The sequence below is a fragment of the Oreochromis aureus genome, linkage group 17, assembly GCF_013358895.1.
Source record: "Oreochromis aureus strain Israel breed Guangdong linkage group 17, ZZ_aureus, whole genome shotgun sequence".
Lineage (NCBI taxonomy): Eukaryota > Metazoa > Chordata > Actinopteri > Cichliformes > Cichlidae > Oreochromis > Oreochromis aureus.
Window position 1 is genome coordinate 35,066,651 of NC_052958.1, and position 21,403 is coordinate 35,088,053.

The 21,403-nt window shown below is 41.1% G+C and overlaps 1 protein-coding gene across 1 annotated transcript in view; it reads left to right on the forward strand.

Annotated features, from left to right (window-relative positions):
* Positions 1-21,403, forward strand: part of LOC116313818 (anoctamin-4-like) — a 55,604-nt gene that overhangs the window by 31,219 nt on the left and 2,982 nt on the right. The window contains exons 16-26 of the mRNA XM_039601265.1: positions 2,952-3,116; positions 3,370-3,406; positions 3,551-3,662; positions 3,937-3,994; positions 4,655-4,752; positions 6,838-6,980; positions 8,367-8,519; positions 8,606-8,753; positions 8,839-8,958; positions 9,290-9,395; positions 12,335-12,538. Of these exons, the coding sequence (XP_039457199.1) occupies positions 2,952-3,116; positions 3,370-3,406; positions 3,551-3,662; positions 3,937-3,994; positions 4,655-4,752; positions 6,838-6,980; positions 8,367-8,519; positions 8,606-8,753; positions 8,839-8,958; positions 9,290-9,395; positions 12,335-12,526 (1,332 nt within the window). The 3' untranslated portion in view covers positions 12,527-12,538. The remainder of the gene's footprint in view (positions 1-2,951; positions 3,117-3,369; positions 3,407-3,550; positions 3,663-3,936; positions 3,995-4,654; positions 4,753-6,837; positions 6,981-8,366; positions 8,520-8,605; positions 8,754-8,838; positions 8,959-9,289; positions 9,396-12,334; positions 12,539-21,403) is intronic.

A 21,403-nucleotide genomic window follows, 5' to 3' on the forward strand; every position in this document is an offset into this window, starting at 1 on the left:
GTCACACACTCTTTTGTGCTAGTTAACCTCAGTAAAACTAGCCGAGTCTCTCACTTTGGTTCAGCTAACCTCGTGCATCTCTCCATGCCGTTCTCTTCTCCTCCTCCATTGCAACAGATACACAGGTCCCATTTTATGCTACCTTCACGGGCCTCCAGAAAATGAGAACTCTGAAAAATATTTTAACTCCCTTCAGAGTTACATACCATAAAATAATACTTTTATGATTAACATAACAGTTTGATTGCTCTAATTACCTGTATTTACCTTGTGACATATTACAGGGCAAATTACATTCAGGGTAGAGTTACATCACATAACATCATCTGTGAACACCTTATGTTACTGTGGCGTTTAAGTCCATGGGAATTATGAGTATCCACTCCCAAATTCCCATCCGGGCTACATTAGTATCGGTTCATGGTATCGGTTAACTTTTACGAGTAAGAGTACGCACACATTTTACAGTATCGGCCCCGATACCCGATACCAGTATCGGTATCGGTGCATCCCTACTTCTGTTCTAATCGTGCATCTCTGCTCAAACAGAGATCATCAACCGAAACTTTCAGTGCACCATGAAAGTAACAAAATAAAAAGAAAGGAAAGAAAATAAAGGAAAGCAAATGAAAGAAAGGCCTTGTTAAGTCATGACACGTGTTTTTCATGCCAGGGGGATAAATTGTAACAACCCATTTGGCAGGCTCAACTTAATAACAAAAGACAAATCAACAGCTAGATCAATCTCAAACATTCATCCAATCAGCCACACACAACATACAGCATAACCCTGTTGTCTCGTCACATAATAAGGTTCATCTCATGTAACCAAATGTGTGCCATGGTAAAACTTCTTCACACACCAGAAACTCACAATCAGCTCACTCATTCAAGACCCCTCATCAGCATTCTGTTTTCTCCTCTATGATGCAGTCATCTGTCCTACTATAATATTCAGTCCACTAGTCTATGTATCACTTTCATCTTACTAGTGACTTGGACAAGATGACAAACAGAATCTCATGCTTAAGATGCTGTCTGGTCTTCATGAGTATCATTTATTGTGTATGCATGTAGGGTTAGTATGGTTGATGCATTTTCTGTATGTTTTTGTGTTCCTCTCATCACATTTTCATTAATCTCATCACTGCTTAAGACAACACACACATCTCTCTCTCTGTCTCTGTTTTAAACTGTCCTTCTCTCCAAAACAGAAAGTAGCATTACAGCTGTTTCAGGCTGAGAAACACCAAACACTCTTCGTGCTATCATTCACCGCACAACTATTGTATTTCTTTGTCCGCTGGGCAGGTGACCAGCAGAATCACGTCTGCCCCAGCTGGATACCTTTTCACACACACCGTGACGTCAGACACACTCACACTCGCTTCTGCTTAGAGCACAATTTCACTTCATTCATCAACGATCCACACACCACGTGCTGCCCAATAAAAACTTTGCAGTGTATTTCATCCTCTTTCAAGGCAGACTTCTTTTAAGTTTGCAGCAGGCAACGCGACTTACACCAAAACCCAGGCTACGTGTACACAACAGGTCACAGAATTCCATTAACAGCGCTTAGGTTTCCTTCTGTGCTGCTGCGTTCACTTACTGGCACTCACACACATATACGCTCATTCACACTCCTTTTAGGCCTATAACCTCCCTAACCGCGGCGAGCTCTTTACCTCCTTACCATTGGTGGAGAAACCATACACTCAACACCCTTAACTGCGGAGAACCTTTTTTTTTTTTATCTTTATAGAGCTCTATCCTCCTTTCGGTGGAGAAACCGTCCTTACCCTCCTTCTATTCGGTGGAGAAACCTCTTTAAACCTCCTTCGGTGGAGTAACCGACTTAACCCTCCTTAAATAAATCAAAAAGATTAAAAACAAAAAACAAAAACACTGGCGGAGAAACCAGGCAGCTTGCGTCTACACGCACAGCTTGCGCACTCACGTACCTGCTTTAACGCACGGGCACGTAGCCGCTCTCTAAGGCCTTCTGTACTCACTGTTCGTGTTGTTTCCATTCATGGGAAGAGTCTCTGTATCCCGTCAATCGCCATCCATCAGGCGCAAACTGTCCGGCCTAGAACAAAGCAAAGTACTAGGGCTTTCGTCAATCGTCCCAGACGATGGTTGCTAGCAGACTGCGGTGGCGTCCTCTCCCTCTCCTCGGTGAATGCGATGTGTTAGGCTCCGGCTCGGAGGACCAAATAAATGTTGGGTCTAAACTCAGACCCCGCTGTATCCAGGACTTATTCCCATAAAAGAAAAACAAGGCAACAGCGTTCGATCGATTACTTGCGCAAGGGAGGCCTCGTTGGTATCTTAGCTCATTACGAAATGACCCCAAATCCGGCCTCCTCTCGCTGCCTTTTATTGAGAGACAGTTCACACACAACAATAGTACCTCCCCTCATAACCCCCCTTGGTTACAAAGACAAGGCACTGTATGTAAATGTATATATGTGTGTGTGTGTGTGTGTGTGTGTGTGTGTGTGTGTGTGTGTGTGTGTGTGTGTGTGTGTGTGTGTTAGACCTCCTGCTGGGCAGGAAGCTTACATCAAAAGACGCAGATCTTCCAGATAGGATGCATCTGCAATAAAACACTATAGCCCCTCACCCAGAACCTCGAGAATCTGGGGAGGGGGACTGTGAAATTCCTTTCATCCCACAGTTAAACAATATAGAAATGGATGGTAAGCATAAAAATGACAAACATTTAACAATTCACTCTGACAGTGAGTTTCTGGAGCAAGTGAGCATTAAGTAAAAGATGTGTTACTAAATGTGCCAACTGCTTTTTGTCTGCAATTACAATTTCCATTGTTCCATCTAATACTAGACCTCTCAGTTTATAGACTAAAGTATTCAGTTATCATATATACATACATAAGTATTTACAGTTGAAATGTTCTCTTTTTCTTGTCACTGTCACGTCACAGATATTGGTGGTGATTGCTGCCGTGTTCGGCATCGTCATTTACCGAGTTATCACTGTCAGTACCTTCGCTGCCTTCGGCTGGGCTCTCATCAGGAACAACTCTCAGGTGGCGACCACAGGCACGGCAGTCTGCATCAACTTTTGCATCATCATGCTCCTTAACGTGGTAAGTTTCTGCTGTTTGTCGACTGCACTGTGCAGAAGTAGAGCAATGACGAAATAGTTAATACATTAAATAGTGTTCTAAATGTAACGGCTAATACATGCATTGTATGAATAGTTACACAGATACATAGAAGATTGGGCATTATTTTGTTTTTTTCTAATGCTTTTAACACAATTTTTAGACAATAAATTTACTGTAATCGAATTTAAATGTAAAGTCCTGACAAATACATTTAATTTCACCTTTTTTACAGCTTTATGAAAAAGTTGCTCTGCTTCTTACCAACTTAGGTAAGCTGGTGACACACAACTTAAAATAAGATAATCTTATAATAATCTCAAGGCCTAAATGCTGCCCACTACTCTGCATTTCTTTTTGTACGCATAATGTTACAATATTCCTAAAATGAACTCCTTCTTTCTGTTTAACCACAGAGCAACCAAGGACAGAGTCCGAGTGGGAGAACAGCTTTACTTTCAAGATGTTCCTTTTTCAGTTTGTCAATCTTAACAGTTCAACTTTCTACATCGCCTTCTTCTTGGGAAGGTCAGTAAGTCACAGGCAATTCACAAATACAGGACACAAGCAGTAATAGTTGAATCATGTAACCAGTTTCACACAAATATACGTAGCTGAGTTCCTATTAGCTTATTCTTACACTGGCTAGTTGCCTTGTTTAGCAAGGTGGCTGTATATTTTACTGTGATATTAAAGTCAAGTGGGCTTAATGTAGCTTATAGTGATGCTAAACATGTAGCTCTAATTGTGTGCCTTTTTACTCTCCTTACTCCTGTTGTTTTTTTCGACCCTTGGTTGACAGATTCACAGGCCGACCTGGTGCGTATCTGCGTCTCATAAATCGCTGGAAACTGGAAGAAGTGAGTAATGACTTTCCTTTTCCCAGTGGGGAATAATCGCAAGGCATTATGGATTGACATGTTTCTAAATTGGGCATTAAGCTATTACTGTATGGCTAACCACCAGGCATTTAACCCCCATCATTAGTAAGTGGTACTTCTGGGAACATGCAGGGAAATAATACAGTGGAGTGGTCTAAGGGGACAAAAGGCCTGAGCCAACGCTTTTAGGTGCTGAGCTAATGTTTTCCCAATTGTTTTCCCTCAGCAGCGGAATGGAAAAAGTCTCTATAATGTGACATGTACAGTACAAGTGTAGCCTCAGTCAGCCTTTTATTCCCATGCAGAACCATTACTGTCCTGAAAGACATTACTGCCTTGACTGCACATTTAAAAAGCTGCTAAAGGTTGCAGGCATAAATCATAATCATAAGTGTATGAAAAATAATTACAGGTTGTGACTATAGCTTTTCCGAAATAAACTGCATTTGCATTGCTGCAGTGGGTGTTTTCCAGCAAGTGATGCTTACAAAACCTGGAAGACTCATGCCTGTATCAGTGATTAGTTCTAGCTATCCTGGATTCCTTCTTGAAAATGAAACTGTTTTGTTTACACTTTAAAACACCATGTTGGCAAAAACTAAAGTTTGATTTCATGCTATCTCTTTCTTGTCTCCTCAGTGCCATCCTAGTGGCTGTCTCATTGACCTCTGTATGCAGATGGGAATCATCATGGTGCTAAAACAGACGTGGAACAACTTTATGGAGCTCGGCTACCCGTGAGTTCCGTTTGCCACTGTAACCTTAAAATAATATAAACCTGTTATGTGTTTAGACAAAAAGCAGCATCTGGTGTAAAATTTAAAATATATGGCGCTAGTTACTATGGTGACCTCTTACGTGTATGCATATGGAGTAACATACAATAATATATAATTCTATCCCATTTTATTTAATGCTGAATTCCAAATGCATTTTGCTAGCCAGTGCTAGCATTAGCTGATGACTCTCTAACTCTTAGTAATCTGAAAATTTGAAGAAAAACAAACAAACAAACAAAAAAAACACAGTTATGGCAAAACTGTCAAACATTCAATTTCAGAACTGTTGTTCACAGCTGGGTACGTCACAGTGGATACATTCATCTTTTATATACAGTCTATGTTGGTCAAGAAACGGCAGTGTCTGTCATGGTTGGCTGTGTGGCAGGCAGGCAGGCAAGAAAAAGGACCAAAAATGCAGGACTCTCAAAACGGGACTGGAACTCAAAATCGCAGCTTTATTGTTGGCAAAACTATCTCATAAAATAAAACTCGTGGAAGAGAAATAACATCGTGGAAGAGACATAAAGTGAGTAAAAAACGTCCTAAATGCATTTAGAATTTATTTAGAACTACAAATAAAATTTCTTTTAGCAATTTTTGTTTTTGTTCATGTCACAATTCCAACCTTGCTCCTTTATCCGGCTTTGGACCGGCAAAAGTGACCCGAAATAGGCACTCTGGTGGAGTTACTTTGTGTGTGTGTGTGTGTGTGTGTGTGTGTGTGTGTGTGTGTGTGTTTATGTGTGTTTATAAGTAGTTTTAAACCTTGTGATCCACAAAACAGCATAAGAGTAAAAAAAGAACTGACTGCGTTACAGTCAGTGCGGGAGCAGAGGCTTCGCTCATGCATGATTCATTTGCAGTTTGGATGCATAGGTGTGAACATCTCCTGCCCTGATAGCAGCTGGGGGCTTTGGCACGGGCGAGGTGCCCACGGCAGCACCCGCTGCTTGTTGAGAGTAAGGGCGATACGCGTTTTCATGTCAAAAAGTCGTCATAAATAAGTCTCCAATAACACCAGAAAAAGTCGCCAGATTTGTCACTAGTCGCTTTTTAGGAAAAAAGTCGCTAAGGGGGGTCTTAAAACTCGCTAAATATAGCGACAAAGTCGCTAAGTTAGCAACACCAGGTACAACACAACAGAGAGCACAGGAAAACACAGGGCTTATATACACAGGGGAGTAATCAGGGAATGGGCAACAGGAGGGAGACACAGCTGGGAGAAATTAGGCTAACGAGACAGGGGAGAAGTAAAACTGAACACACTGACATGAGACATGAACTTTCAAAGTAAAACAGGAAACCAGAAACCATTCACAAAAACGCAAACTTGACACTGAGAGGTAGACAGAAAGAATATAACACATAAAACAGAGAAGACAGTGACTTAAGCTGAAGGCCAGAACACCAAATAATGTAAAGAGAACAAAACCAAGAATAACCCTTAATACAAAATCAAACCAGCACAACTCAAAAACCCGAACAAATCATAGTTTAGAAAAACACCAAAACAGAAACAGAAAAAGCTGGGTCAAAATGACCCAGAACCGTGACAGTGTCAGACTGAAAAGGTGCTGAATGTATCTGAATCTATTGCCATGGTAAACATTCATGATCCCCTGGCAATGAATCCTGCTTTTCTAACCTTGTGATTCATCATCTACTGCAAAACTGGTCTCACTCCCATTTTGTTTTTTGTTGTTTGTTTTTTTTGTTTTAGTTTTTTTGCCCACACTTCGATCTTTCCCTGATAAAGTGTTTTTCTCTTTTACGCTTTTTATAAATTAATTCATTTATTTATTTTTAAATCAAGCATTTGGCCAGTACTTACTTATGGTCATGTACCTAGCTAATGGCATTCCCATGTTACTCAAGTGTGTTTGTGTGCAGCTCCAGTTACCATATGGTTACATTTACTGTGTTTACAGATCTGGAGAGCTTTTAAATTCACTTGAAAACAGCAGTCTCTCGTGTTCCGGAGCACCTGGACTTACTGTAGTTACACAAGAAGATCATGCCCAGTTGTTTTTATTTCTTCAGACTGATGCAGAACTGGTGGACGCGGCGGAGGCTGAGGAGAGAACACGGCCAAAATGCAAAAGCCGGCTTCCCACAGTGGGAGAGGGATTTTAACCTGCAGCCAATGAATGCCTACGGACTGTTTGATGAATACCTGGAGATGAGTATGTTGGATGCAAGCACAAAATGAATGAAATAAGCTTTGCTGGTAACCTTTGATATCGGTTTTGTATTTTAAGGTTATCCTAAAATGCACTCTACAGTTTAATCTTCAGAATTTATCTAAATAATTTTTTTTATCTTGTGTCCCAGAAGCTTCAATCCATGTTATGTAATTCTGACACTGCACTATATTGAATTAGAGCTAGAAGCCTTTCCACGTGCTTTAAGGAGCTTTAAGGTGCATTTGATGTTTTTGATCATTGTTTTGGATTTTCATCCTACAGTTTTTAAGTTCACCCATTCCCAGATTTGAAACCACTCAAATAAATCCACTATACACTTGCTTCAAGTCATAAAGAGCTGAACAGGACAGAAACTACTGCCTTACATTCATGTAGCGGCCAGTAACATGACTCTAAATTCTTGCATTCCAGTCTAAAAACAACAGTTTGAAAACATGATGAACATCTAAAGGAGATGTTGGACGTCAGGCATGTAAGAAAAACCAAGTTCAAGGTAGCTTGTATAATAATAATATATACTTTATTGATCCCCGTGGGGAAATTACTGGTTTTTCTCTGCATTTGACCCATTCACTCAGTGAAGCAGTGGGCAGCCACTAAGCAGGCGCCCGGGGAGCAGTGAGTAGGGACGGTACCTTGCTCAGGGGTACCTCAGGGTAGCCGTTCAGTGGATTCGAACCCCCGACCTTCCGATCATGGGGCGACCACTCTTCCTACTGAGCTATCCCTGCCCTTGCCCCAGACTGTATACCTTTATACAGTCTGGCTTCATTAAACCTAATAACCACAATCAGCCGAAACCTTCTCACAACACTGGTTTTCAACTCGATAAATAAAGGTTAGGGTCAACAGTATCATTCCTTCATATTTGTGCATGAGTAGATATGATTGTAAATCCCTTAAATGTATCCCTATTCTTTACAATCCAGCCATGGTGATGTCAAACAGCCAAAAACTTACAGCCAGTAGTAAACAAATAGACCCTTTTTTAATATCTGTGCACTGAGGTCTGCTCGATCTTTGAGTGGTCAATAGACAGAGATTTTATAAATGTAGCTTGCTCAGGGAAGCAGGCTACTGTGCAGCATAAATATCTGGATTTACCATGGCAACCTGAAATCCTGCTTGTAATTAAATTGAGTATAAATCACAACAACGGTCGCCTCAAGGTGCTTCTTATTGTAAGGTAAAGACCCAACAATAATACAGACAAAACCCCACCAATCAGACAGCCCTGTATGTGCAAGCACTTGGCAACAGTGGGAAGGAAAACCTGTCCTTTAACAGGAAGAAACCTCAAACAGCAGCCATCTGCTGTGGCCGGCTGTAGTGCAGGCCTCTGAAGTCTTCCGCTGTTTGTTTCAGTTTTACAGTTTGGCTTTACCACCATCTTCGTGGCAGCTTTCCCTCTGGCCCCTCTCTTGGCACTGATCAACAACATCATCGAGATCCGTTTAGACGCTTACAAGTTTGTCACACAGTGGCGACGCCCTCTGCCATCACAAGCCAAAGACATAGGTAAAGAGTAAAATGCAGTATGTTCCTTTATTGCAGAAACACTTTCCTGTTTGTGGGGTGTCTTTGAAATCATTCTTTATTGGCAGGGATCTGGTATGGCATTTTGGAGGGCATCGGCATCTTGTCCGTCATCACCAACGCCTTTGTGATCGCCGTTACCTCGGACTTCATCCCTCGCCTTGTTTACGCCTACAAGTATGGTCCCTGTGCTGGTCAGGGCCGAGCAGGGGAGGGGTGAGGGATGATTTTACAGTTTTTGCTTTAATTCTGTGTTGCTGAATGCTGCAGTTGGTAAAATCATTTCCCATATGTGCCGCAGGTGCATGATGGGTTATGTCAACGCCAGTCTCTCAGTTTTCCGGGTGTCAGATTTTGAGAGGAGGTCGCACCCCAGGACGAATGGCTCGGAGCTGTTTGGAGAAGCCGTGAAGTACTGCAGGTGGTGTGAGAAGTGAAAAGCTGTTATTTTGAGGCAGCTGTATGTAGAAAACAGAAACAATGTGTGCAAACAGAAGTTTGTTTATTTTAAAAAGGCTTCAGCTAAAAGCACAGGATCAACCATAAGATAATCCACTACTGTATTCATGATTCTGTTAACTGAGTGATCTTACTGGGATCCACATTGGACTAAAGTTACAGAACATCATTTTGGAAACGTGCCAGTTGCTGCCAGCATCCCAATTTTCCTGCTCACGAATATGAGTAAATGAGTCATCAATGTTTCTGTAGGATGAACTTTGACCTTTGTCTTTTTCCCCCTCCCCTTTTAGGTATCGTGACTACAGGGAGCCTCCAGATTCTGCCGAGCCTTACTCTTACACTCTGCAGTTCTGGCACGTCCTGGCAGCCCGGCTGGCCTTCATCATTGTTTTTGAGGTCAGTCTTTTGTAGTCACTGACAAATGACAGCAGGCTGCAGGCTGCCTTTGGAATTAGATTCCTTCTTATTATTTTGTCGGCAGGTTTTCACCTTTCTCTCTTATTTATCAGGACCCACCAACAGTGCTGTGAAAAAGTACTTGACTCCCTTCCTTCCCCCTTCAAACTAATTCTAATTTTATAGAAAGATAAAAAGAGTAAATGGAAAATTCATTTTTTAAATATTGATTTTATTGATCAAAAAGCTATTAAATCTTACCTCGACCTTAGTCTAGATGAATTAGTTGTTGTAAACCAAATTTTTTGGATAACTGAGTTTTAGAGTACGAGCCACACGCAGGAAGACCTGTTGAATCAAGAAATCACTTAAATAGAACCTGTCTGAGAAGCTGAAGAGGTCTAAAAGATCTTAAAAAGAAGAACATCATGACACGATCTAAAGAAACTCAAGAAGATCTGAGAGAACAGATAAGAAACAAAGTCATTGACACCAGGGTGGAGGGGTTACAAAGGCATTTCTAAGGCTGAGTGAGGTCATTATTTACAAATGGAGAAAACTTGGAGCATTCACAGGAAAGTCCACCCTTCCAAAATTTCTCTAAGAGTGCATCAGCAACTCATCAAAGAGGTTACAAAAGAACTGCAGGTGTAAATTGTCCCTAAAGGTTAAAGGTCATAGCTCAAAAATATGAAAGACACTGGGCAACAATGGCACCATGGGAGAGTTGAAGGAGAAAGCCACTGCTGACCATAAAGAACATAAAGGCTCGTTTCACAATTGCTAAAAACTATCTTACATCTGCCATAAAACTACACAACATCATTCAAGCAGGCAGACATGGTGGTAACAGTGTGATGGTCCACCTCTGAATGGCTAAAAATAACAAAACTTCAGGTTTTGGAGTGACTATTCCAAGTCTGAACTTAAATCTTTGATCCGTTCATGTCTGAAATCCCTCCAGTGTTGCTAAATTAAAACAGTTTCGCAAAGAAAAAATTTCTCCACAGTGAAATGAAAGACTCATTGCCAATTGTCACACTGAATTGCAATTCTTGCTACCAAGGGCGGCACAACCAGTCACGTTTAGATGGATTGTTTTCCCCTTAATAATAATTTAAAATTGCATTTTGTAGGTGTTGCGGGAGTATGGGGTGTCTGGCCCATTGCTACGGGCCATTCGATCCCTGTACAACCGTTGCAAGAGTTTGGTTCGCATTGCCGGCAATAAGTCGGACTCGTTCCCGGTGGGTGATGGGCTCTGCCAGGGCTGCCCTTTGTCACCGGTTCTGTTCATAATTTTTATGGACAGGATTTCTAGGCGCAGCCAAGTGGCGGAGGGCTTTCGCTTCGGTGGCCTCAGAATCTCATCTCTGCTTTTTGCGGATGATGTGGTTCTGTTGGCTTCATCAGGTGAGGGCCTCCAGCTCGCACTGGAACGGTTCGCAGCCGAGTGTGAAGCAGCGGGAATGAGGATCAGCACCTCCAAATCTGAGGCCATGGTTCTCAGCCGGAAAAGGGTGGAGTGCCCACTCCGGGTCGGGGATGAGTTCTTGCCCCAAGTGGAGGAGTTCAAGTATCTCGGGGTCTTGTTCGCGAGTGATGGGAGAAGGGAGCTGGAGATCGACAGACGGATTGGTGCTGCAGCTGCAGTGATGCGGACGCTGCACCGGTCCGTCGTGGTGAAGAGGGAGCTGAGTGTAAAAGCGAAGCTCTCAATTTACCCGTCGATCTACCTCCCTACCCTCACCTATGGCCACGAGCTGTGGGTAGTGACCGAAAGAACGAGATCGCGGATACAAGCGGCAGAAATGAGCTTCCTCCGAAGGGTGGCTGGCCTCTCCCTTAGAGATAGGGTGAGAAGTTCGGCCATCCGGGAGGGGCTCAGAGTAGAGCCGCTGCTCCTCCACATCGAAAGGAGCCAGTTGAGGTGGTTCGGGCATCTGACAAGGATGCCTCCTGGGCGCCTCCTGGGTGAGGTGTTCGGGCATGTCCCACCGGGAGGAGGCCCAGGGCAGACCCAGGACACGCTGGAGAGATTATATTTCTCGGCTGGCCTGGGAACGCCTTTGGTGTTCCCCGGATAAGCTGGAGGAGGTGGCTGGGAGAGGGAGGTCTGGGCTTCTCTGCTTAGGCTGCTGCCCCCGCGACCCGGCCTCGGATAAAGCGGATGAAGATGGATGGATGGATGGATGTATTTACTGGGGTTACTTTTGAATAATAATAAAAGTGTTTAATGATCTGAAACATGCAAGTGTTACAAATGTGCAAAAAAGTAAGAAATTATGAAGGGGTTAAATGCATTTTCATAGAACTGTGTTTTTCTCAATATTTTTCTCTAATCTAATAAAGCCTAATAGAGACATGGGTCTAGTGAATATTTTTAACCATGACCCATCAACTCAAATCGTTTAGAGACTAAAGATTTGAAGAAGTGCAAAAAAAGTGCAGCCACAGAAGCCCAGTCACGTTCTAACGTTGCTGTGACCAAAATAGAGTCATGCAATTTAAAAAAAAACATGTTCTGCTTCCTGTGTTTGGCATTCTGATCGACCTATTCCAGCTTTCAGCGGCTGGATGAGTGCACTCTTCTATTTTAGCTCACACGCTCTAAGTAACATTGCAACTAATCCAGATTTAGGAGGTGTAAAAAAAGCATTTCATAAATCCAGATTAGAGCTGCTCGGGTACAGTGTATTTATCAGAGAAGAGGCTCAAATAAATGTGTCACTCCAAAATTTTTACCATCTTTCAAATCATTTGTTATGCTTTGGTTTGTGAAGCATTTAACTGATAAAGAGCCAGTCTTTTCTGTTAGGACATAACAATCAAACCTCCCGTAAAAGAAGAAAAGCATTACCGCATCTTATCACTTCAAAGTGCTTAGCATAGTGGAGGTATAGGTCTGGGATTTCTGATAAAGTTTTGTGTTTTTGTAGCATATGGTCTTTGCCATCAAGACTCTGATCGCGTACCTGATCCCCGACCTTCCCAAGGACCTGCGAGACAGAATGCGCAGGGAGAAATACCTGATCCAGGAGATGATGTATGAGGCTGAGCTGGAGAGACTGCAAAAGGAGAAAAACGAGAAGAAGAAGAAAGACAGGGTCCACCATAAAGAATGGCCCTGAACACACCAACAGGTACATGCAGAGAGATTTTCTTCATGTCCATGAAACACTTGTACTGTTTATTAAACTCCCTGTAGTGAGGAGGAGGAGGGGGGTAAGTACACTATACCAGTAACTAAATTACATTAAAAATCTAGTTCAAAATGGACTGTATATCAAAAAATGGCTACCATGATGTCATCCATTTGTTTGTGAATGCGTTGGGGTCCAGTTACTCTGTAAAATGACCTGAAACACAGTGTCATGTAATTACTATTTAACAAACCTGAGGCTACAGTCCCACACATCAGCCCAAATCCCTATCCTAATGAGGACAGGCCTACAATCTTTCTTTTAGTAGTTGCATATGAACACAAAGCAAAGAAACCTCAAAGGGGCTGCTGCAGTGATTCTGCTTTAGTGGCATGAACAGGTGGAAACAGAGGCTTCAAGCCTGACTGCTCATCAGATGTCTAAGTGAAGATCAGGCCTGTTAAAGATCAGTGTTTGGTTGCTGGGTTGGGGTCGGCATATACTCAGCTAGAAAATCACTCTGGGTTTTGGCTAGCTTTGCGTTAGCATGCTGTCTGTGCAGACACATGCAAAAAATAAAGTTGCGCTATCAGTAAAATGTGGCTATTTCTTTCCTGCATGCAGTAGTAGTTCCACTTTACCGTCACGTTCTCATCCTTTTGTGAAATAAAAGTGATGCACATAGTACCGCTCCACCACTTTACCTGAATTCATCTGATTATAGTGCAAGTGCACAAGAATACAAAAAAAGCGTTTGATGTGTTTTTGCTTATTTCTGCCGCTGAAGAACCTTCGTAACAGAAGTAAACAGATAATTGTAACTGCAATGTAATTACTGAATTTAGTACCATATTAACATATTACATTACAGTATTACTGACAAATATAATGTGATTAATCACGTTACTTGCTTACTTTGTCATGCGTTACACCAGTACACTGGTGAAGACTCATGTTGATGGTTTAAATTTATCAATTTGGCCACTGCTGTTCTTTTAGCCAGTATTGGCCGTATTTGGACAGACAGCGGTGTGCCTAAAACTAGAATACCATAAAGTGTATGGGCGCCATATGCAGTGTTAAGGTTCAAAAATATAGGGAAGGAAACACAGGAGGAATGCAAGTAACCACACTGGTCCACAGGGTAAAGACGATGATTTTAATGAATGACACAGCGTGGGAGAATGAGCGGACTCTGTAAGCAGACAGCCCCACAATCTCATCCTCCTAACATCAAAATACAGTTTTATATGCATCAGAGTATATTTAGTGACGCCCCCTCATTGCGTCATCACATACATCAGCTTCAAAACCACAAATGTTCTATTTGACAACTTAAGGCACAATTAAAAGTACACTGGCTTCCATCTTCTCCCGGTGGTTTCCGTAAGCCAGCTCAGCTCTCGCATCGTGCATCTACTGCTTCATCAGTCAACTTTCACCTACACCCTAACAGTGTGTGTGTGTATGTGTCTGTGCGTACACAGAGTGTGCATCTGCTCTCTGCACCTTAGTTGACCTCCCTTAGGCAACCAGGCTAAGGCCATCCTGTGTTGTGATGATCTTAACTTCTATGTAAAATGTATAAAACAAATATTTCAATCTACTACAACTACTTAAAACTTAATCAAAGCTTAATCAGACGTATAAATGCATAAAAGATGATAATAGCATCATCAAAACTCTGGTTTTGGTTTCACTTTTGCAAAAGCACACCGTTTCCTGTCAGCCTGCAATCAGCTTCTCCCCACTGAAGACTATGTGTAAGAATATAAAAACATTCAGAAACCTTTAAATTATAGATTCAACTGATTATAACTGAACCTGTAATAAACCTGTTAATATTTGATTATGATAACCCCTGTAATACAAATTATAACCTCATGCCAGCACTTCAATAAATGCTTGGATGAAATGATAATTAATGCAATGATAAAGATGATGGTTATGAACAGTAACCCTAAAATAATTCCTATAATTCTACACTTCCCTCTCTTGACCTCTTGACCACAAGAGGTCACCATACTGTGTGTTGGGTCACTCCTTGGCCCATTCAGCTGCTCCCCTGTCCATCCCAGACATCATGGACATTAGGATCACTGTTCTTAGCTCTGACCTCTCTTGGCATCCTGTGACTTAACAAATCAGACAACCTCATGTCATCTAGGTGGTCTTAGTTATAAAATGCCCGCTCCCACTTGAGAACACTTCATGCTTAAGTGGTCTCTGCTCCTCTTCTGGGTCCCACTCTAGTGGAACTCTGGCCACCTGCAAAGGAAACAAAACACTTTCTCCCTACTATGCTCTAAGTTACTCTGTTCCTCGACTGTTCTCAAAACATGAACCTAATTTCATATTTGGTTTTTGACTTTTATTTTCAAATCTTAATCAACCGTACTCAGCATTTGTAAAACTCTTCAAGCACTGCCTTCAAGAGAATCGAAGGAAGCACGTCTCTGCATGTGCTTCCTCTTTGCTCCTTATCTGATCACCCACATCCTGTACACAAAACTGTCACTGCTGCAAGGGCCTACCTCCCTCTAAAGTCACCTCTCACCAGCAAAATCATCATAAAATCATTATAACGGCTTATTCTACTAAAAGGATAATAAAAAACAACCGCTTTAATCACTCAGTGTAAGCACATAGTTAATTGCTCCTAGATAAACTTCATCATAGCTAAAAGCTGAACTCTAACTGTATTTTGAACTCCCATTTCCTGGGTGATAACCTGTTTGAATCTATCATTTTATTTCATTTCGCTGCTTTTAATGTAATGACTCCTTCTAACTTAAACTTTATCAGACTTAACCAACATATATAAGCTTTCTCCCTTTGGACCTAGTTTAAAGCAAAAACTTGATCCCTTCAACAAGTATTTGTTATTCTGTAACTGCATTTTATATAAGAGGACTAATTTAGAACTGCATGTGTTATCTCCATATTTTACATGTCACACAGTTTAGTTACAAACGAAACTCGTATTCAGTTAAATGCTAAATGGATTTCAGGCCTTTTGCCTGGAATCAATACTGTCAGGTCTTAATGAGCTCTATATGTCTGTAAGCGTGTGCAATCCTTCAATAACTCAGGTCATTCTCACAGGAGATTGGCTAATCATAACGTTAACCAAAAGTTTGTGACCCTCAAGAGACGACTCTCTGAGCCACAACTCCGTCAAAGGCACAAAAATGCAATGTGTATGAAAAATCATTTCTACATATATAATCTCCAATATTATTCATCTTATCCTAAAAATCAAAAAGAAATCCCACATTTTCTACTCATAAAATCTTCACTATTTTCCCCAAAGCATATCCTTTATTCCCACAATTTCCCCTTTAAGTTTGGTGTACAACTTCTTATTAACCCCAGCAATTTATCTTCTAAACAGAATTCAGTTCATTTTACTCCTTTCTTTTAACAAGTCCTCAGTTTTACTATATCTAGATTATCAAACAACCCCCCTAGTTATAAAATCATACTAAAACCCATTTCAAATTAAACAAATTAAATCTTACATCCCTCTCTTTTTTGACACATCTCATGTGGCAAAAAACTCAAAGTGCTCCACCCAAGCTTAACCAATTAAAAGGAAAAAAGGTTAGTCATTTCATTTCTCAGAACAGCTCAGCAATTGTCCTCTCCGGTATTTTGCTCCAGCCCTGAAAACCTGTGTTTAAGGAACAAAATCAATTTTATCATCATGTCAAATCTTCTCCAACTCGTTGCTCCATCGAACTCTGGATCCTTGGAACTTCCTGGAAACAAAACCTGTACTTTACATTTCATACTCTCCCTCTATGATCCAGTCTGTGTCATGACCAGTGTTGGGTAAGTTACTTTAAATCAGTAACTTAGTTACATTACTAGTTACTTCTCTAAAAAAGTAACTCAGTTACTTCAAGTTACTCGTTACTTTCAGAGTAACTAGTTACTAGGGAAAGTAACTTTGGTTTTACTCAGAATTCTCTTGTTAATGTGTTGCTTCCGTAACTGGATACCCAGCAAGTTTGCCAGTCTTCTAGCTTGCTTACTTGCCACAAGTGCACTGTGCCACCTACCAATAGAAAGGAAAAAATAATGCGCACATTTCCACGAGAGAAATCCCACGCCTGGACCGTCGTTGACCGCCGCCATGATTCTAGCCTGCTTTTTACATCCAACACAAAAACTGCAGTCGTGGTGCTTTTGATTGTACTCAGAACTTGGAAATTCTGCCTTCTGAATAGGAAGATGTAGGTAACACCAGACTGCAGATGAGCTGCATACAGAGCTGGACTGGGACAAAAAAAAAAAATCGTCCCGGGCATTTTGACTAGAGACCGCCCACCATTATAGGAAAAATCATAAAGCCTTTGAATGAAAATAAACACTGTTGTGACAGTGATGTACACTGTTCTGATGGTATATATGTATCAATCTATCAATTGTTTGTTGTAAGACTCAGATAATTATTTTTTTTTAAAGCGAGACATTTTAAATGAGAATAATAAAGAAAAGTATTTCTTTGTCCCCCCCTTTCCCTGTTAATGCCCTACCTGGCCCCTGGCATCACTTTGCTAGACCCGCCCCTGCACAGTTACCAGCTGTCAGCTACTTAGAAAAGGATCCTGGTGTTATTTGTCTCTCAGAAACAGCTCATAACTTCCCTTCAACTCATCCATGTCACCTAAAAGGTAAACCTGTTTCTCCATCACCTGTTCAGCTCTGATGATTCAGTAAGGACATCTCCTGGTTTCATCTGCATGTTTCCCTCTCACCAGATAACCAAACCGATATCATGACCAGCAGCTTTACAGCTGTGGCTCCAGCAAACATCAGCTGATACTAGAAATTAATATTAAATAAATTCTAACAACAGCTGATCAAGCTTAAACGTGCTGCTGTTGTTTAACGCGACATCAGCTGGTTTCCTCTTTCTGGCGCAAAGTGGGCGATAAATAAACAAGAGAGAAAAGCCGATCAGCTGATCATTGATCAGTTTTATGATTGAAGTAGAAACAGGAGAGGAGAGAATGAGAGAAGAAGAGGCAGCTGTGCAGCTTCAGCTTTGTGTCTTTTTCATTGTAGCTGAAGTCCGGGACAAACTGTGTTCCTTTTCACCTCAGTACGAAACGCGTAATATTTTCTCTGAATACCAGACGATTCTGTTTTTTGGTTGGCAACTCTAATAATTAACCGTATGAACAAAATAAAGTTCAACATCAGTAACATAGCACCCACCCAGCTGTATAGAAACTCCGTCATGCTAGCTAGCACGCAGTACGAACATGTCAGCATACCGAAAATAAACTCCACCTAAACTTGGTTTATATCTGACCCAGATAGACTGCAGGTCATAACTTCTTACCTGAAGTTCAGTTCACCTGACACGCGGACCGGCGGCCGCTTCGGGTCTCTCCTCTTGCCTCCTTTTCCTTCATCCACCTGCTGGCTTCCACCACTTGCTAATGTTATTGAATCTGTGGAAGCTCGCGATATCCACCACACGAAGTAACGAGTAACGAGCCTATCTAAATCCCAGTAACGAGTAACGCGTTCCTGGTTTTGGCATAATAACTAGTTACCGTGCTCGTTACCACAATAATAACGTAGTTACTGTAACGCGTTACTTAATAACGCGTTAGTCCCAACACTGGTCATGACAAAAATAACCTTAAACAAAACAGTTATTAATCCTGAGTTACCTCAGTTCATGGTAACTTAAGTTACACCAAACAATGTTTCCCTTTTAGCATTTAGCATTCTATAATGTAATAACATGGTCTAACCCAAATCAACAAAGCAGAAATTCACCCAAAGGAACATCAGCATCCCCAGATTTAAGTCTTCCACTTCTCCTGTTTGTCAACCTTTTATTTATTTCCCCCTTGGTCCAACCACTCACATTCACTCCCATGCATTCACACATGATATTTTTGCTGATCTGCAGCCTTCCGCAAGACGTCATCAGATGCTCCACATCAGCAAAATGAGCTCAATCATTCGTTTTATTTCGTTTTCCTGTTTAGGAAAATAGTTCTCTATACTTTTGACTGGATTGAATCGATACAATCCATTTTTAGACAGAGACTTGCCGCCAATCAGTCTCTGATTGTAATCAATTATAATTCTGTAAAGCCCACCTGATTTTTCGTACTTGGTAATTTTGTCAACGCCGTCCGTTCACTCTCTTCCAGGCCTGCTTAGAACAAAAATGAAAAAAGAGAGCTGATTATTAGCTCATCAAAGTACAAAACAAAATCACCTGACAGGTTTTTTTCCTGAGTGCACTACTACAAAAAATTTTGGGGCCCCTCTCAGACATATCCATGTCTTAATTAAACACCCTCTCTGGAAATAAAACAACAGCCTCAAAATCTGAAACAATCTTAAATTTCACCCGTTCAACACACGAAAACCTCGTCAAAAGATCAAAGACCGTTTGCACAATGTCACCCTTCCTCACTTTACCATGTGTTCATTCAGCACAAGATAAAAACCAATTTCAACCACATATCATCCTTAAATTATAAATTTCCTGTCCAAATCTGCCCCTCTGAACAGACCTGACCACCGTAATCAAATATCCTGATACTTTACCATTATATATTTCTCCCAATACTCTTCATCAGCCCCGATCTCTCTTGAACTGAAAGCCTCCGACACACACGCACACAGGAAGTGTCTTTGTCACTCACTCACTCCAGCTAATTTGCATAAACCCACAGCTCAACAGCCAACTTAACAAGAGGAATACATGTTTAAACCTTATCACATTATTGAATTATTTTCATTTTCTTTCTATACTAATCACTTACTTTGATCAATCAGTGCAAGAGCACTCCTAAGTAATCACTTCTCTTTTGTTTTGTTTTTTTTTCCATAACTCACTCCCTTGTCATACAGCTTCGTTTGAGTTATTCCACAACTCTATTTTATCCAAGTGTGTTTTAAGTGTATTTTCTTCAACATTCACACCATTTTAACCCTCATGAAATTAGCAGGCTGATTTAATTACATATGTTTGTGTTCTTAGCCAAGTTTTAAATCATTATCTGTTCATTAATCTTCATGAGCTTATCTCTGTAAGGTTAGTGCATTTTCTGTTTGTATGTGTGATTTTTATAAATGTTTCTTTATGATCTTTGTGATCTTGTAAATGTTTCTTTTGCAGTGTTTCAAACTCCTTTGACAGGGTGTATTTTTCTCTCTGGTTCATCACTGGTCATTGTGAATGACATTTCCCTTCGTCTGTGCCCAGTGGCCTTACCTGTTAAATCCGTCTCCTCCAGTGACTCCACGGTCACTCCGGGACTTAGGTTCGAGCAATCGTGACTGCGCCTTGCCTTAGGTTGTCCCAGGGTTTCGAGGTGGGATCTTACCCGTCATGGGCTGTCCAGCCTTCCATGCCCGCCTACTACAGGAGCCAACTGGGCAAGGGTGTTATCAGGCCTAGGGGACACACTGGTTCTGGAAATTAAAGGAGTGTAAACTGCTTTCTTTCTTAAACTTTCAACAATAATTTCACATGTAACAGTTTGTGTACGTATGTTTTCAATTCATTAATGTAATTGTTAGTTCCTGTATTTATTTCTCTCAGTCTGTCTCTTTTCTAAAACCTGTAATTAATATAATTTTATTACTTTATTACTTTTTCTTAAAACATGCATTCGCTTCATCTTCTTAGAATTTAACTCTGTCTATTTCTCTGGGTGCTCCCCTGACATCATCAGTCACACACACACACCTTCTCTCTCACACACACTTTTAAATAGAGCTCTTCCAAACATCAGGACAACTAACACTTCTCCACGGACAGGACCATTCTTTAGGTCAGTTTTATAGCATCAGTCACCCAATAATCTCTTAACTGGGTTTCCCAAGTATATATACTTATGTATTTTCAATCGGAAAAAATAAACTCAACCTGTCATAACATCTCTCATGGATTTCTTGAATTAAAAGCACTTTCAAACTTTAAAACATCCTACTTTTCCTCACACAAGAAATATATTTCACACTCCTTTATTCCATACACACCTTTAAAAGTTCTAACCTCTTTAGTCATTCAGTAATCGTCTCACACACACTGCCTTTTCTCTCTCAAACTTCCATTTTCCACTCACTCAGACAAATCATGCAGAGTCACTCAAATCAAATACTGACAGCATTCACACGGTTAAAATCACACAAAATACGCTTTCATACGAGTATTTTGGACATGCCTTCCATGATCAGAAAGAGCAAGTCAAAGAAAAAGAAAAAGAAAACTGAAACCTCTCATCGTCTCGCAGCTTCTCCCCACACACATAACTGAAAATAAACCACACCAACATTTATGGCTCACGAACTATACATCTATCAAAATTCAGTCATTTACTATACATCCACACTAATATATTCACACTGTATTTACACTCTCATAATAAGCAAAACCAACCTCTTATATACAGGCATTTAGCAAAGCTCTCAGTCCTCTCGAGAACTGAAACCACCCTCTCTGCGCGTCACTGCTGCTCATTTGCATTTACACACACCATCCGTGCACATCCGGCTGTGCATTACTGACACAGAGACTGATCCTACTCATAGATCTCATATTTTATATTACAGACGTCTTATTAATTACAACTGCACAGATTTCTTTTAGGCCTCTTAAATCCTATAAATTTCGACAAATTTATCCATAACGGTCCGACCGATAAAAGTCCCTGACTTTTTTGCGACCAGTTTTAGCCAGTATTCCGTCCCTGACGGTGGCCCGATTGCTAATGCCCTAACCAAATTTATCGTAGCCAAAAAAGCGCAAATAGGAGACTCTAACTCCTAGCAATTTCAGAGGTTCCCAAGTTCTCTCCCGCTGTCGACGGTACTATCCCT